The sequence below is a fragment of the Taeniopygia guttata genome, chromosome 23 (genome assembly GCF_048771995.1).
Source record: "Taeniopygia guttata chromosome 23, bTaeGut7.mat, whole genome shotgun sequence".
Taxonomy (NCBI): Eukaryota; Metazoa; Chordata; class Aves; order Passeriformes; family Estrildidae; genus Taeniopygia; species Taeniopygia guttata.
In genome coordinates, this window is record NC_133048.1 from 5,282,880 (window position 1) to 5,297,756 (window position 14,877).

Sequence of the window (14,877 nt, forward strand, 5' to 3'; positions counted from 1 at the left end):
AAGGGAACAGAACCCACCCCAGTGGGTCCCAGGGGTCCCGTCTGCTACGGGAGGGTGACAGAGATTTACTGAGCCCATCAAATCTCTCATTCTGCTGCTCCTGAGTCATGCCAGGCCACAGCCACGGCAGGGTTGGCCCTGTTTGGCTCTTTGCATCCCCCACTCCCTGCCCAAACCTGAGCTGGGCACGCAGAGCCCACAGCTGGGGCAGAGCTGAGCTCTTCTGACCAACAAGCATCTTTCCTGTCCCAAAGCACTGATTTTTCCCTCTTGCTTTGCTAGTTTCGCCATCTGCTAACAAGGTATTTTAAAATAAAAGCAAATTTCAACAGCAGAAAAACCACAAGCTCAGCCTAATGAAAGCCTTTTTCTAACACACAGAAACCAAGACCACCCAACAGCAAGGGCAGAAGTGACAAATCCTGCTGGAAATTGCTTGCACCAATTTGGCCCCCTCTGCAACACCCAGGAAGGATGGTCTTTAATTGCAACCCACAGACACATTGCTTGTGAGCTATTTTTTTAAGTTTTTAAGAAATAAACAGCAGCATTAGACCAGTGCTGAATTCCTGAGGCGCCCTCTTGGATTACCTGGGGCCGAGGTTTAAGATACACATCAAATTCAGGCCTTGCATCCATTCTGGTTTGAGCTATTTCGGTTGGGTGGGATGGAAATCACATGAACAAAACGCTTCTTTTGTTCCCCACCCAAACCCCAGGCATCAGGAAAGACCCGCCCAGATCCTCCTCGGAATGGGAACAACCATCAGGAACATCATTGTCAGGAGAAGGCTCTGGAAAGATTGAGGAGATACAGAGTGCACCTCTGTCACCTCAGAGACAGCTGCGAGATGGATTTGTGCTCTTCACTCCACCACCCACTCAGAAAAGAGATCCAGGTGACTGCTGACTTAAAGACAGCTCAAAAATAGGAAATTAATGCACTCCAGATCTGGAGGGCTGAGTTTTATAACAGTGGCTGTGGAAAACAAACTGAAATCCAGCTCCATCTGCTCACCTCCAGTGGCACCTTGCCATCATTGTAACAACTCAACACAAGTGTGAGACACAAGAAGAGAAATAAAATGCGACACTCACCCTCCTTCAAAGATCTTGATCCTCACTGGCTCCCCTCGCTTGGTCACAAGAGCCTCTTCTTCTGATTTTCCCCTTTTCTCCTCTTCTTTCTCAGCTCTAGTTATATCTTTTCGACCTTCATTAGAAAGGAGCGAAGGCAAATGAACCTATCTCCCCAAAAGAGCAAAACAATCCATGATTACAGACAGAATCACTGGCAGGCACACACAGAGCAAACAGCCCCAGCAGAGCCAGAGGCACCCCCAGCGCTGCTCCTGACACCAGGGGCTGGAACTGGGGCACCCCCCTAACAAACGGGCCCTGCTGCTGGATCTGGGGCCCTGAGGGTTGTGGTGTATTTACTGTGACCCCTGACAAGATTTTTAATTGCTCCCTCCAGGTTATCCAGCTCTTGCCAACTGGAAAAATGAAGGATGAAGGGAAGCGTGGTGGCTGGGGTGACTCTGAGCATGTGGGGTCTCTGTTCCCAAGTCTCTGTCCCTGGATAATCCTCTCTCTGAAATGCACATCTGAAAGGTCTGGAGAGGAGGCAGCTGCAGAATTCGTGCACTGAACCTCCAGGTTTCCCCCACATTCGCTCACATTCACACAAATTTGGATTTCAGCCACCCTAGTCTGACATAAATCAGCTCTCCTGGGTGATTTCCTTCCACTGCAACCCCGCTGCCAAGGGCACAGCCCAGAGAAAGCCACAAAACCCACGGGAGAAAAGAATCCTCAACCTCCCCACACGTTCCCAGGGCCAAATCTGCTTTTTCTCTGTTAAATTGCCACTTGTTGAGGGGGTTTTGTGTCTAAACCTTGTCTAGCTCAAGGTTTAAGTCATGCCCTGACACCTCACCTACACGATGAACATTGTTTGTTATAGGATGGACCTAAACATCAAAGCTGCCTCTGTGGGTGGGATGAAGGAGAGCTCTCCACACCTGGAATGAAATGTTGGGATGTCCTAAATCCTGGGACAAAGCCAGGGAGAGTTCTCCACACCTGGAATGGAATAATGGGATGTTGCCCCCTAAATCCTAACAAAATAAGTGCAGGTGAGCTCTTCAACCTGGAATGAAATGTTGGGATGTTGCCCCTTAAATCCTAACAGGACAAAGCCAGGGAGAGCTCTCCAACCTGGAATTAAATGTTGGGATGTCCTAAATCCTGGGACAAAGCCATGGAGAGCTCTCCACAGCTGTAACGAAATGTTGGGATGTCCTAAATCCTGGGACAAAGCCACGGAGAGCTCTCCACACCTGGAACGAAATGTTGGGATGTCCTAAATCCTGGGACAAAGCCAGGAAGAGCTCTCCGCACCTGGAATGGAATGTTGGGATGTTGGTCCCCTACAGACCAACAGGACAAACCCAGGGATCTCCAGAGAAAGGAAAGCAGATGCCTTTCCCCAGGTCACTTCTCACACAGTCACTCTGACATTCATGTCCTGGATGAGGATCCTGGATCCATACCCTCACATTGATGGAAACGGGCTGCAGGCAGCTGGGAGCAGTTTTTAGAGGGGTTTTGGCCTGCAGGCAGCCCCTGAAGGCTGGGGCAGAGCTGGTCACCCTTGCCTCTGGCTGGCAGGAGTGGCAGCTGCCCCCGTGCCTCACCTGCCTCACCTCAGCCTCGTCTGCAGGGGGATGAATCACCCCAGTGGAGCCTCTTTGTCTCCCCTGGTTTTGGGGGAAGCCACAGAGTGAGCAGCTCCAACAGAGTCCTACAGAATCCAGTGGGATGTAACCCAGCCCCCCCAGCTGCTGGAACTGCCATGGGATGCTCAGCAGGAGGAGGGATGGACTCACTCAAAAGCTGCTTTGCAGAACTGGGGTCAAGCATTTCAAATTTGCCCAGGAATTTCAGGAGCTCAGCTCAGAGCGTTAAATGCACCCAGGGCTGCTGTCTGTCCTTGGGGCCAGGTCAGCCCCATGTCCACACCATCCACACACCCATCCTAGAAACCTCCTGGGAATGGTCCCTGTGCAGTCCTATGTCCTAAAAGTGACAGGAACTTCATGACAAAAGGCCCAGAGCAAAACAGTGCCAGGTACCATTTGAACCATTTAACAGCAGGAATGGTCTTGAGCTGGTGGCTGTGGGCATGGAGATGGCAGTGAGGAAATCAGCAGCAGGAGACACTCAGAACCCTCAGAAATTAAACTTTTAGGGTTGTGACTTCACCTCCTGATAGGAGCTATGGGCTCAGAACACTGCTAGGGACAACCTTCCCAGGTTTGCTGAGGAATACAAAACAATTGACTTGCTAGATGTAGCACGAGGTTTATTTATTGCAACTTTCGAAAGCACAAAAACATTGACAGATGAAAGGCACCAGAGAGCCAAAATCATACAGTCACTACTATCCCCTTTTACAATCTTGTTGGAATTTACAGAGAGTGCAAGCCCCAGTACAGTGTCACCAGCCATCCCTACATGCACGCTGGAGCCTGCAGCCACTCCAGAATTCCAGAATTATCTGCTCGGCAAATCCCACTGGAAATTTAAACCCCAAGCCAAGGACGGAGACAGCACGTACAGAACTACTGTTTGCTGCATGCATAACTGTACAAAATACCAGAGCTTTTTTACATCTCCTATGAGGCCAACTGACAACCTGGAGTTACATAAAGGCGGAATCTCGAAGGGAAGGAGCCAGAGCAGAGTTAGCTGAGGGTTGGACTCCAACCCTGGAGTGATGCTACTGCTGCTGCACGTCCTGGCAGCCGCTGCTTCCCCAGCCGTGTTTTAAACCCTGCACGGAGGATCTCACTCCCACTGATCACAAATTAGTGCTGTGCTTGGCAAGAATTGGATTTATCTCGGCTGCAGCTCGCAGGGGTTCTGCCAGCCACGCGGGGAGGAGGGCTGGGTTTAGGATCTGCTGTTTCCCAGGGGAACTGGGCAGGGTGAACTCTTCCTAACCCTAACCTGAACCTACACCACCAGGCAGCTTGGAGGGGCTTTTTGAGGGGGTTTAGGAGGCTCTGGGGGAAATGCATGCAGTGAAATGTGGGTTTGGATGAGTGAGGGCTGAACCATTCCTGTTTAACCTTTCCCCTCAGGGCGGGAGGGTCTGGTACCTCTGGACACACACTGGGTGTGGGTTTTAGCACCATGGCAAAGAGCAGGGCTCAGAGCAGCACAGGCACTTCCTTTAGGGATTGAAATCGAGGATGCTATGGCACCACTCAGATAAAACCCTTGGAAAAACAGTGCATAAATCTCAGCATGGTTATTGCACTGCTCAGGTAATTATCTGCCCCTGTGTCCCTAGAAATCTGTCTCTTGGATTTCTGCAGGAGAGTGATGGAAATGCTGAATAGAAATAAAGATTTATTGAATCAAAGCGATTCTACTGTGTATTTAAGACATATTTATAAGCAGCAGCTGCAGCAGCGATTATGATAAATTTAATATTCAGAGTTCATTTCATGACACAGAAATAAAATGAATAATCCATCAATATAAATTGACTTGAGATGAATATCAAATTGCAAAATCTTTAGAGCAATTCTGTTTGCTAATCTACATGAACATGATCTGGATTAAAGGGATCTGTTTGGTTCAGCATTAAGCAGGAAGGGTAAAGTCTGGCTTTAAAATGAGATACATAAAATTAGGCAGCTCACAGGAGGGTCTTAAAGACTTCTGTGCCCATGTGGGCAATGCCTTGGGGGAGCTTTGCCCCTGGGAAGCCACTGTGAAGTCTTAATTCTAAAACCAGGCATAAAATATCCTTAAATACCTGGAAAAGCAGGTGGACAGTTATGGACCAAACGGACCAAACCACAGGGGTGTTTAACACAACGTGTCGGACCCACTGAGACACTTTTATAAATGTCACTGTCAGCCTTTGTGCTTCTTCAGGGGCCTAAATACACTTGCAAATCTCCCTTTAATATTTTTTAAATACTTTTAAGCATGCCTCTCCATGTTCATTAATGTGAGATCAGCAGATGCACAACCAGACAGAATCCCATTTCCCCAAGGTAATCCCCTTTTTTTCATTTCCAACATGCAAAAGGTAGGGAATTATAACAGAGTTTAAAGAAAAAAAAAAAACAAAACAAAACAAAAACAAAACCAAAGCAAAAAGTTGTAAAGCGGTTTGAAATATCAAGACAAATGCAAATGAAGTCTAATCCTTTGTGCTGGAGCAGTGGTGGTTCGTGGGTGGTGGTGGTGGTGATGATTCCTACTTTTTGGGTTACAAAGCAAGTAGGAACTGGAGAACAGAAACCTGGCCTGGGAGCAGGCTCTCCTGCCTCCTGGGTTGGGGTTTCAGTGGGGTTTGGGCTCTTCACTCTAAGAGCTTCACCGAGAACAGGCGCCTCCCAAAGCGCCAGCGGGACGAGTAAATCCCAACCAAGCTCAGCACAGCCACGCCCCGGCCCTCAGCCCCCTCTACCCACGCATCCAAATGGATCAGGAGAAAGAGATAGGATTGCATTACCTCGGTCATTTTGGGCTTCCTGGAGCTGGCCGGGACCAGCCTGCCCGCCTCAGGCCGCGGAGCGGTGGCCATGGTGTAGGTCTCCTTGCTCACCTTCTGCTTGGACCTCAGCAGGGCCAGGGCTGCCTTGGTGGACACCCCGGGCAGGTTGGGGTTGTAGAGGCTGATGCACCAGCTGGCGTACACCGAGGAGCGGCCATCCGCTTGCTGGGTGTGATTTGGCTTTATGTAGTTTAAATAGCACCAACTGACATTAGTGGTTGTGTGGAGACTGGGGAACTGCAGGACCTTCTTGCTGTCTGTGCCTTCCCGAGCCTTCCCCGCGCTGGCGGCGCCCTCGGGCACGGGGGCAGTGCTGGCAGGGGTTGGTGGAGGATGCTCCACCGGTTCTTTGGAGTTTTCCTTCTTCACAGGCTGCAGAGGCTCCTGACTGAGGAGCTGTTTGCCAGCTGGCTGCTCGTACTCCTGCAGTGCCTCAAAGCCCGGGGACCCTGACTGGGACACTGCCTGCTGGGAACTGTTCAGGGTTTCCTTTGGCTCTGGCTGCTCCACGGACACGCTGGGTGGTGTCTCAGCCTCCACCCTCTCTTGGCTTTCTGCAAGGAAGTGAGATTTATCCTGCTTTTTCCCTTCCTCTATTGCACTGGGTGGCTTCACCACTTCCAGTTTATCTTCTGCTTCAGACACTTCCTCCTCCTTCACTCTCTTCTGCTGCTGTGTCTCCATCGTCAGCTCCAAACTGCCAGCTGGGGACAGCATCCTTTTGCTCCCCCCAACTGTGGAGGGGCCCCCTTCCAGGCCGAGGACGCTGTCTGAGGGGCAGGTGAGGGGCATGTAGCCCTTTCTCTCTGGTAAGGGCAGGGGCACTCTCAGGTATGGGCTCTGGAAAAGGCTTCTCTGCTCCTCTGTGATCATCTGGGCCAGGTCAAAACCCAGCCCGTGGACATCAGCGCTGCACACCAGGGCACCCTTGGGCTGGCGGTCATCGAATTTGGGGAGGACGATGGTGGAGGAGCTGCACTGGGACTGCGTGACCAGGATCTGGGAGAGCGTGGTGTACATGGCGCTGCCGTAGGAGGGCATGTTGGTCTGGATGCGAACGGGGACAACCAGGGACACCATGGGCTCTGTCCGGGTGGGGACAACGAGCTGGGTCACGGTGACAGACAACGCGGGACTTGCTGTGCAGGTCAGAGGGTGCAACCTGCTGTCCGAGTCATAATCCGTGCATGGGGACAGGCTGGAGCTTCCTGCTGCTGAGAACAAACTGGATTTGATCTGTGGCAAATGTCCACCAGCATCACCTGGCAAGTGGAGGGCAAACTGAGACTGGAGAGGCAGGAAGAAGGCTGAGGGGATCGGGGAGGAGCCAGGGTAGTGCACGGGCAGGAATGAAGGGTGCCTGAAGGACACCTCGGCGGGGTGAGACATCAAGGGAGGAGCGATGTGGAGCGGGCCCGGGTGGATCAGCGTTTGCGGGAGGGGCAGCGGCGGTGTCTGGAATATGGAGGGAGGGATCTGAGGCATGGAGAACTGGGCAGAGAGGATGTCAGACATGGTGTGTGCAGCGAAGAGCTCTGCAGACTGCCCCGGCTGCGGCAGGAGGTGCTGGTAGGGGAATATGGAAACCTGAGGGGCCATGAAGTGCTTCTCATGCAGCGTCAGCTGTGGCACGGGGTGGTGGAACACCTGCAGAGCCTCTGTGTATGGCGGGCTGTAGGATGGCTCGGGGCTGTCCTTTGGCTGGCTCTTGTCACTCGGGTAGGTGCCGTGAGAGGGCAAAGAGGAGGACGTGGTCGGCTGATGGGGCAAACTCGTGGCAGGAGATTTACTTGAAGAAGGAGCTGGATCTTCCGTGTCCGGCCAGCCCAGCGGGGCCGGGTCTGGCTCGTGCTCAGGGTGCCTGGTGAGGGACGCCTGCCGCACCAGAAAACATTTCCTCCTCTCCTGGGGGGCCGAGGAGGTGGAGGGTCCGGGGGTGGAGGCAGGGGTGGACGACAAGCTCCCGTAGTCAAAGGATTTACTGCGAGTCTCTGACATCTGGGAAGGGTGGGACACGTTGGGTGTCTGCTCGGAAGCAGATCTCCGCATTTCCCTGGAATGGTGATGGTGGCTGGGGACCATCAGCATATGGGAGCCAACGCTGGGAGGTTTTGGGTGGGATTCGGAGGGCTGGCTACTCGACTCTGGCTTGGTGTGGTCATCCCGGTCAAAGGAGACGGAGTGGCTGGAGCCGTGGGATAGGCTGCTCTCCTGACTGGGGCTCCGGGTTAGAGAAACGGACTCAAAGCTGGACTCCCCGGAGGACTGGGCCATTTCTGCCAGCCGAAGCCGCTTCTTCTTGGGTGGGAGTTTCTCTGCAGGGAGCTGTGAAAGAGTCTGGCTCCTCTGCGGCCACTGGAATTCCTCGGTTTTCTCTGGCTCCTTTGGAGGAGGTTCTGTCTCTGTTTCTGGTCTGTCCGGCTCTTCTGTGACCAGAATCTCAGGGACCTGGATGTTGGGCTGGCGGACCAGCCTGGGCTGCAGGGAGTGAGGGGGGCGGCTGTGCTGGGGCGTGGGCTGAGATGGGAACTGGGACAGGGGCTTGTCCTCTTCCAAGCTGCTGGGCTGCTCGATGGAGTCTGACTTCTCAAAGGAGCTCGTGTGCTGGATGACAGAAATCTCCTTGGAGGTTGTTCTTCTCTCCTTGCCCTCCGCGCTGGAAGCTGGTTTGGTGTTCCTGGAATGGAAGCTGGCACTGGCCTCGGAAGGTGCGGATTTTCCCGAGTCTGCTGGTGACTTCATGGATTCACGGGTCAGGTTTAGAGCCACCTCAGACGAGGCCAGGTTTGCAAACTGAGTGCCTGGGCCGGCGCTGGAGGAGGGGGTGTCAGACACTTCGAAAGCTGGAGGTTCCTCGTCGTCCCCGAGGCTCTTCTCCTTCCGCCTCTTCCGCAGCGGGGTGAGCTCCAAGGTGCTGCCCAGCTTGTAATGCATCATCTGGGGCCACACGTCGGGATCCGCCGCGCTCTTCTCCGCCTCTGACGAGGTGTGGGACGTGGCAGAGCGGGGCTTGGAGAGCTGCAGTTCTGAGCAGTAGTACTTCTTGTGGGCCTCATAGTTGTCCCTTTTCTTGTAGCGAGCGCCGCACACGTTACACTCGTACATGAACCCTTTTGCCTTCGGGCCCTTGCGGGACTTTTTGGTAAGATCGCTTTCCTTGGTTTCAGGCTCCTCGGGAGGTTTGGGAACACTTTCTTTGCTGGCAGAGCCGACCTCCTCCGAGGCGTATTCCACTCCCAAGGGTAGCTCGATAGCTGGTTGGCGTTTTAGCATTCGAGGGTGGGAGGAAAACGCTTGGCTGCGGCTTAAGACTTCTGGCTCCATGATGTGATCATCAAATGAGTAGCTACCTCTAAAGGTGTGTGGGGAGCTTATAGTGCATGCAGCAGAAGGCATTGAGTGGCTTCTTAGGAGAGGCACTGTCTCTGTGGCACTGTGGGATTGCTGAAGTGACAACAATGATTGTTCGGGCTTCATTTTTTCACCGTGGGATGCCAACACTTTCGCTGCATCCAGCTGGCTGCTGGAACCAGACTTGATATCGAACTGAAAGGGTTCCCTGTACGCACCAGACTTTGGGGATTCAATGCTGCTACGCCTTGATAGAGAACTTCTTCTGGGCTTCACACTGTCGATTTCACTGGTATCCACGACAGCTTCGTTAATGGTAATTAGCTTAGTGATGTGTTCGATCACCTGTGTTCTAGGCACAGACAACGGGACCATGCTGGGCTTCTCATCGCCAGACAGGTGTGGGAACCCCTGGGTTGTGTTTGCAGCCAGCGCCGCCGTCCTCTGCCCAATCCTCCCACACTTCCCGAAGATGATCTCGGCGTAGGATTTGGCATTGGTGTTGGGAGGGCTGATCTGCTGCTCCGCGCTCTCGGATCTGGAGAAGTACCCGGACTCCGTGCTGCCTTTGCTGCCGGGGCTCAGGAACGCCTGCTCGTCGATCACCTTCTTGCGCTCACTCAGGCGCAGCGCCAGCTTCTGCTTGATGCTGTGGGTGTCCTCGGACTTATGGCTCAGGGCGTGCTCTGATGATGGCTCCACGAACTGGGAGCTGTCCTCGAGGGACTGGGACATGCTGGAATGGGACAGTGAGCAGCGGTCGTGGCTGGAGCCTTGGCTCCCTGCGCTCAGCAGGCTGCTGGAGAGCAGGGTGTGCTTCTGCCTGGGTGACAGCTCCACGGCGTGACCCGACATCGCTGCTGTCTCCTCCTCCGAGTCCGTGCTTTCCCCTTCTGTCGGCTCCTCGAAGTCCTCCCCACCGATCCGCTCCATCTCCAGGCTCGATGGGTACATCTCTGCTCCAATCCCTGAGGCCAGCCCAGCTTTAATCCGGTGAGCATGGGACTTCCTGTGTTTGTACAAGTTGCTCTTTGTCTTGAAGGAGAAGCCACATGGAATGCAAGGGTAGGGCCTCTCCCCGGTGTGGGACCTGATATGTTTCTGGAGCACGCTGGGCTTGGCGCAGGGCCTGCTGCAGTACTGGCAGATGTACTTGCCCGGCTTCTGGGGCTTCTTCTCCTTCTTGTGCACCTCCTCAGCTTGCTTCAGGGACACCTGGGCGGGGCGGGGGATGAAGACCTTCTGCACGGCCGGCATGTCCTCTGCGGGAATGATGGGCGACTGGGACGGGAGGAGCTGGCCGTGGTGGGCGTGCAGCCCGGGGGACGGGAAGGAGCCAGAGGGCCCTGGCCTGACTGGATCAACTAGCTGCCATGTGGGACCTTCCAGGACATGCTCCGGCTTCCCCGGGGACATAAATGCTGGTGCCAGTGCGTGCTGCTGAAGCTGCGGGACGTGGGCAGGGTGGTCAAAGGAGGAGGGCTTGGGTTGCTTCTGGTGGCCGGGCTTCTCCTGAGGCTCCTCTCGTGGAACAGGCAAAGAGCCGGAAAAGTGCTGCTGCGAGATGATATCTCGGAGAGGGGTTCCTTGGGAAGGAGCAGAGCTGCCCTGGTACGTAGTTGGGGATGAAATACTGCCTTGGAAAGCCTCTCCTTTGGGAAGCCTCTTTCTTGGACTTTCCTCAGCCTTTTTTGTGCTCTTCTGGCTTTGTTCAGGATCCATGACCTTAAAAGGGTCTTTGAATGCTATTTTGGGAAGGTTTTGGCAGGCTTCATTTATGAATAATAAAGGTCTCCTCTGTAGATTCCCTGTTTTGCCTGCATTTGCTACGAAGCTGGAGCCGCCAGGAGATGGTTGTTGATTTAAGATTTTACTAAAGTGTCACTAGTTGCTATTTGATTCAAAAAAAAAAAACGTTTCAAGGTCAATAAAGTTCACATTGGTAACACATGACAAACTACTTCAAAGAGAGAAAACTTTCCAAAACTTTCAGTCCAAATATTTTCCTTGTGAACTTGGTTAAGGCTTTAAACCTTGCCATTTTATTTCAGTTGACAGTGGCAAGCCTTCAAAGTCAAGATGCAACCCACAATGTGTCTCTTGTTTGTTATGCAAACCTTTGAAAACTTGAGACTTTAGTGCTCATCTCAGAAAGATCCTTTTTATTTTTTCTCTCTCTCTCTCCTGTGCAAGGAAAATAACACTGAACGGTGGATGTCCCCCTGTGTCTTCCTTCTGTTCCACTTTGGAGTTCAAAGGCCTTGGAAAAGTATTTCCCACATTTCTGTAATTACATCCAAAAGAAAAACAGACAAAAAAAAAAACTACTTTAGCTTTTGTGTGTAAGTAATTAACCACTGCTCATTTTTGGGAGGGGGGGTTAACAGTAAATATTTTGTACACAAATAATTCAGAACAATTGAATGTCTGCCTAAACCTAAACATAAATTGCACTCAGGCAAACCTCAGGGACTCGGTTTAATGCTCACAAAACCTGGCTCTGAAGCAGCAAACAAAGACAGGAACTTGAAACAGAGACAGTTTGGAAAAATGAATTAAAACGCTTTCAAACTCGAGTTCCTCCTAATCTCCTGCAAACATTTAGGGGTTTAAAGTTTTTATAATTGTATTTCCCTTCCAAACCAGCTGACTCCAAAGCTCTGCCTCACACCTCTTACATCCCTGACAAGTAACAAGGCATCTTCCCTGGATAGAAGCTGCTCTTGAGCTGTGCTAATCCTCAGTGTCACCTACAACAAAGGCAGGTAAAGAGGAGCTTTTATTGAACTGTTGCCGCTTTAATTTCCTGCCTTTTGTCACCAAACAAAGGTGCAAATCCAATTTCTGTGTCATCGTGGGCTGTTTCTAAAGGGAAACTCCCTTGAAATGAGTGTGGATGGGACTTCTCAAATCGTATTAACCACCCTGGTCAGCAGACACAGCTCCTGATGGGACTCTCCGGGAGGGAATTCCACTGGGATTGCACCCCAGCTGCACTGGAATCGGCCAATGTCTCCAGAAAATGGAGTGGAAATGGGTGGGATGCTCTGAAGGAAAAGCAGGGAGATGCCTTCTAAATGAAATTAATTTATAGGTGTGATTTATAATGACAAATAAATGATTATCCTTCTTTCTGAAGGTATCGCCTGCCCTGTGGTGCAGTGCCTTGCTAGGACAGGATTCCACTGGATTAATCAGAGGAAATCACTCCAAGCCCTGTGTTCCCTGGGGACGGGGCTGAAGTGCCAGTCCAGCAGAGCAGGGGACTCAGATTTGAGCCCAACTTCCTCCTGAAGGGTGAAGAGCCAGCAGGAGAAACTACAAAGTCCTCCAAGGATTCCTCGCTCCTCATTCACTCCTACAGCCCTGCGGACTCAGTGACAAAAGGGACATGGATCTTGAGGGGATTGAGCTGAATTCAGCAGATCTAAGGATACTGGGACACCCTGGGAACCATCGTGGCCAGCCAGACCTCACAAACTCTCTGAAAACTGTCTCCTCAGATGGCCAAATGTAGGGTGCAAGTCCTTGGACACAACTCCCTCACAAAGAGAGGCAGGGACCCAGTGGGGACAACGGATCCCCCATGAGGGGCTCAGTTCAGGGACCTGGGCTCTCCTGAGATGTCATTTTTTACTGGCTGGATGCGTGGCTTCTCTTTCTGCCCACCTGTGACACCACACCTCAGGGAAATGACACTAAATCTGTGCTAGCCTTGAATTTCACTTTCCTTTTCCTCAAATCCAGGTCCTGCTCCCTTCCAGCACCAGCTTCAAACCTTCCCAGGGCCTGCAGAGCACCTGCTCTTGCCCCGACTTGCTGAGGAAGTCAGGCTCATTGTGGTGAGAAGGATTTAATTACATTTTGAAACCCCTTTTCAGAGAGCCCTCAGTGCTGACTAACCCTGGCCGTGGTCTGGGCTAGACTTTGAGCCCAGCATTTATTCAAGATCAAAGACACTCGTGGAGCTGATTTAGCACCTTGATTTCTTCACAGATTGCTGGGGTTTGCCCCACTCGTGACACACAGAGCTTTTTAACTTGGGAGAATTGGGTTTAAGTAGAGAACATTAACTGGGTAGAAGTGGATTTAAGCAGGGATTTTTTCAGCAAGAGCAGAATGAGCTGCCACAAACTCAAATAGTCACATTTAAGAATTCCCAACTGAACAACATTACAATACTGAATTTTCTCCTATAGGCCACATATCAATTCCTAAGTGTTTAATAATTAGGCTTGCAAGGAAATTCTTGAGTTAATTCAGTATCATCCCAAATGTTCAGATCATCCTCATTCTCCTCTGCTGAACACATGGGCCCCAGGTGATTTTTATTTTTTAGGAATTCTGCACAATTCAAGAACAGGCCAAGAAACAAACACACCTGGTTGCCTACAGCAGCAAGCAGGGTCATTCCGGGCCAGTTCAGGCCATTTTGGACATCTTTATTTCATTAATGGGAATGAGGCTCCTGGAATGCCAGTGGCAAAGGATAATTCTCCTGGCTGGATGCAGTTAATCCAGGCTGAGACTTCTCCAAGGAAAATTTAACAGTGCAACAAAAAATGGGAGAAAAAAAATAAAGCCTGGGAGGGTTTCTCCACTAAGGATCCAGAGAGAAGGAAGAAAAAAAAGGGGAAATTCATGAGGGGCAGCTCCCATCCCTGCCCTGGGACAGGGACAGCACCAGGGCACGGCTGGAGCTGGGCCAGGGCAGGGCAGGCTGGAGCTCAGGGAAAGGTTCTTCCCCCAGAGGTGCTGGCACTGCCCAGGCTGCCCAGGGAATGGGCACGGCCCCGAGGCTGCCAGAGCCCCAGGGATGCCCAGGGTGGGGTTGGTGGGGGTCTGGGCAGGGCTCCATCATCCTTGGTCCCTTCCAGCTCAGGATATTCCATGATTCTACAACCCCACACCATTTTTATTCTCACTTTCCCTCAGCATCCTGAGCGTGGCACTGGAACAATGACAGCAAATCCATGGACAGAAACTCTCATTCCATCCCAGTGACAGGAACAAAGGCTGCCCCCCTGATGGACGAAATCAGTGACAGAATTCCCCCTGACTTTTATGGGATCAGATTTTTACCCTAAAGCCTGGGAGAAAATGTTCAGAAAGACACTCTTCCAGAAAGTCTCAATTGTGAGGATTCTGAATTGCCTTATTAATGGCTGAAATGGATTTGTGCAGAGGCCCAGGCACACATTTCCCCCAATCCTAAACCTCTCCCAGTCTTAAACGTCTCTGAATCCTAAACATCAGCCAATCCTAAACCTCTCCCAATCTTAAACATCTCCCGATCCTGAACATCAGCCAATCCTAAACCTCAGCCAATCCTAAACCTCAGCCAATCCTAAATCTCAGCCAATCCTAAACCTCAGCCAATCCTAAATCTCAGCCAATCCTAAACCTCAGCCAATCCTAAATCTCAGCCAATCCTAAACCTCAGCCAATCCTAAATCTCAGCCAATCCTAAACCTCACTCAATCCTAAACCTCAGCCAATCCTAAACCTCACTCAGTCCTAAACCTCAGCCAATCCTAAATCTCAGCCAATCCTAACCCTCTCCCAGTCCTAACCCTCTCCCAAGTCCTCCTGGAGGGTTTGAGGAAGATCTGACCAGTCCCAAGCCTCAGGCTGGGCCCTCTGGCACCATCACCCCACCAGCACAAGCTCGTCCCCACCAGATTTGGGGTTGAAACCCCTCCTGAATGGGATGAGAAATGCTGGGCCTGACACCTGAGCTCCAGCTCTTCCATCACTGAACAGACACCAGGATTTTCCAGTGGCATTTGTGGGAAGTTGTCCCAGCCCTGCCTTTTCCACACTCTTCCAACCACAACAGCATTTTCCTCTCTGTGTACACCCAATTTTAGCCTGTTTTTAGGGATGCCAGACTTATGGAGAATGTCTGGTGAGCTGCTAGAAAATCTACCTCTTTATCAGTCATG

The 14,877-nt window shown here is 51.8% G+C and overlaps 1 protein-coding gene across 6 annotated transcripts in view; it reads right to left on the minus strand.

Moving 5' to 3' along the window:
* The window catches only part of HIVEP3 (HIVEP zinc finger 3), a 280,416-nt gene that overhangs the window by 52,628 nt on the left and 212,911 nt on the right, over positions 1 to 14,877 (minus strand). For all 6 annotated transcript variants that reach the window (XM_030290542.4, XM_072918044.1, XM_030290543.4 and 3 more), the window contains 2 exons: positions 5,540 to 11,216; positions 1,099 to 1,244 (listed from right to left, as the gene is read on the minus strand). In XM_030290542.4, coding sequence (XP_030146402.4) covers positions 1,099 to 1,244; positions 5,540 to 10,654 — 5,261 coding nt within the window. In that variant the 5' untranslated portion in view covers positions 10,655 to 11,216. The remainder of the gene's footprint in view (positions 1 to 1,098; positions 1,245 to 5,539; positions 11,217 to 14,877) is intronic.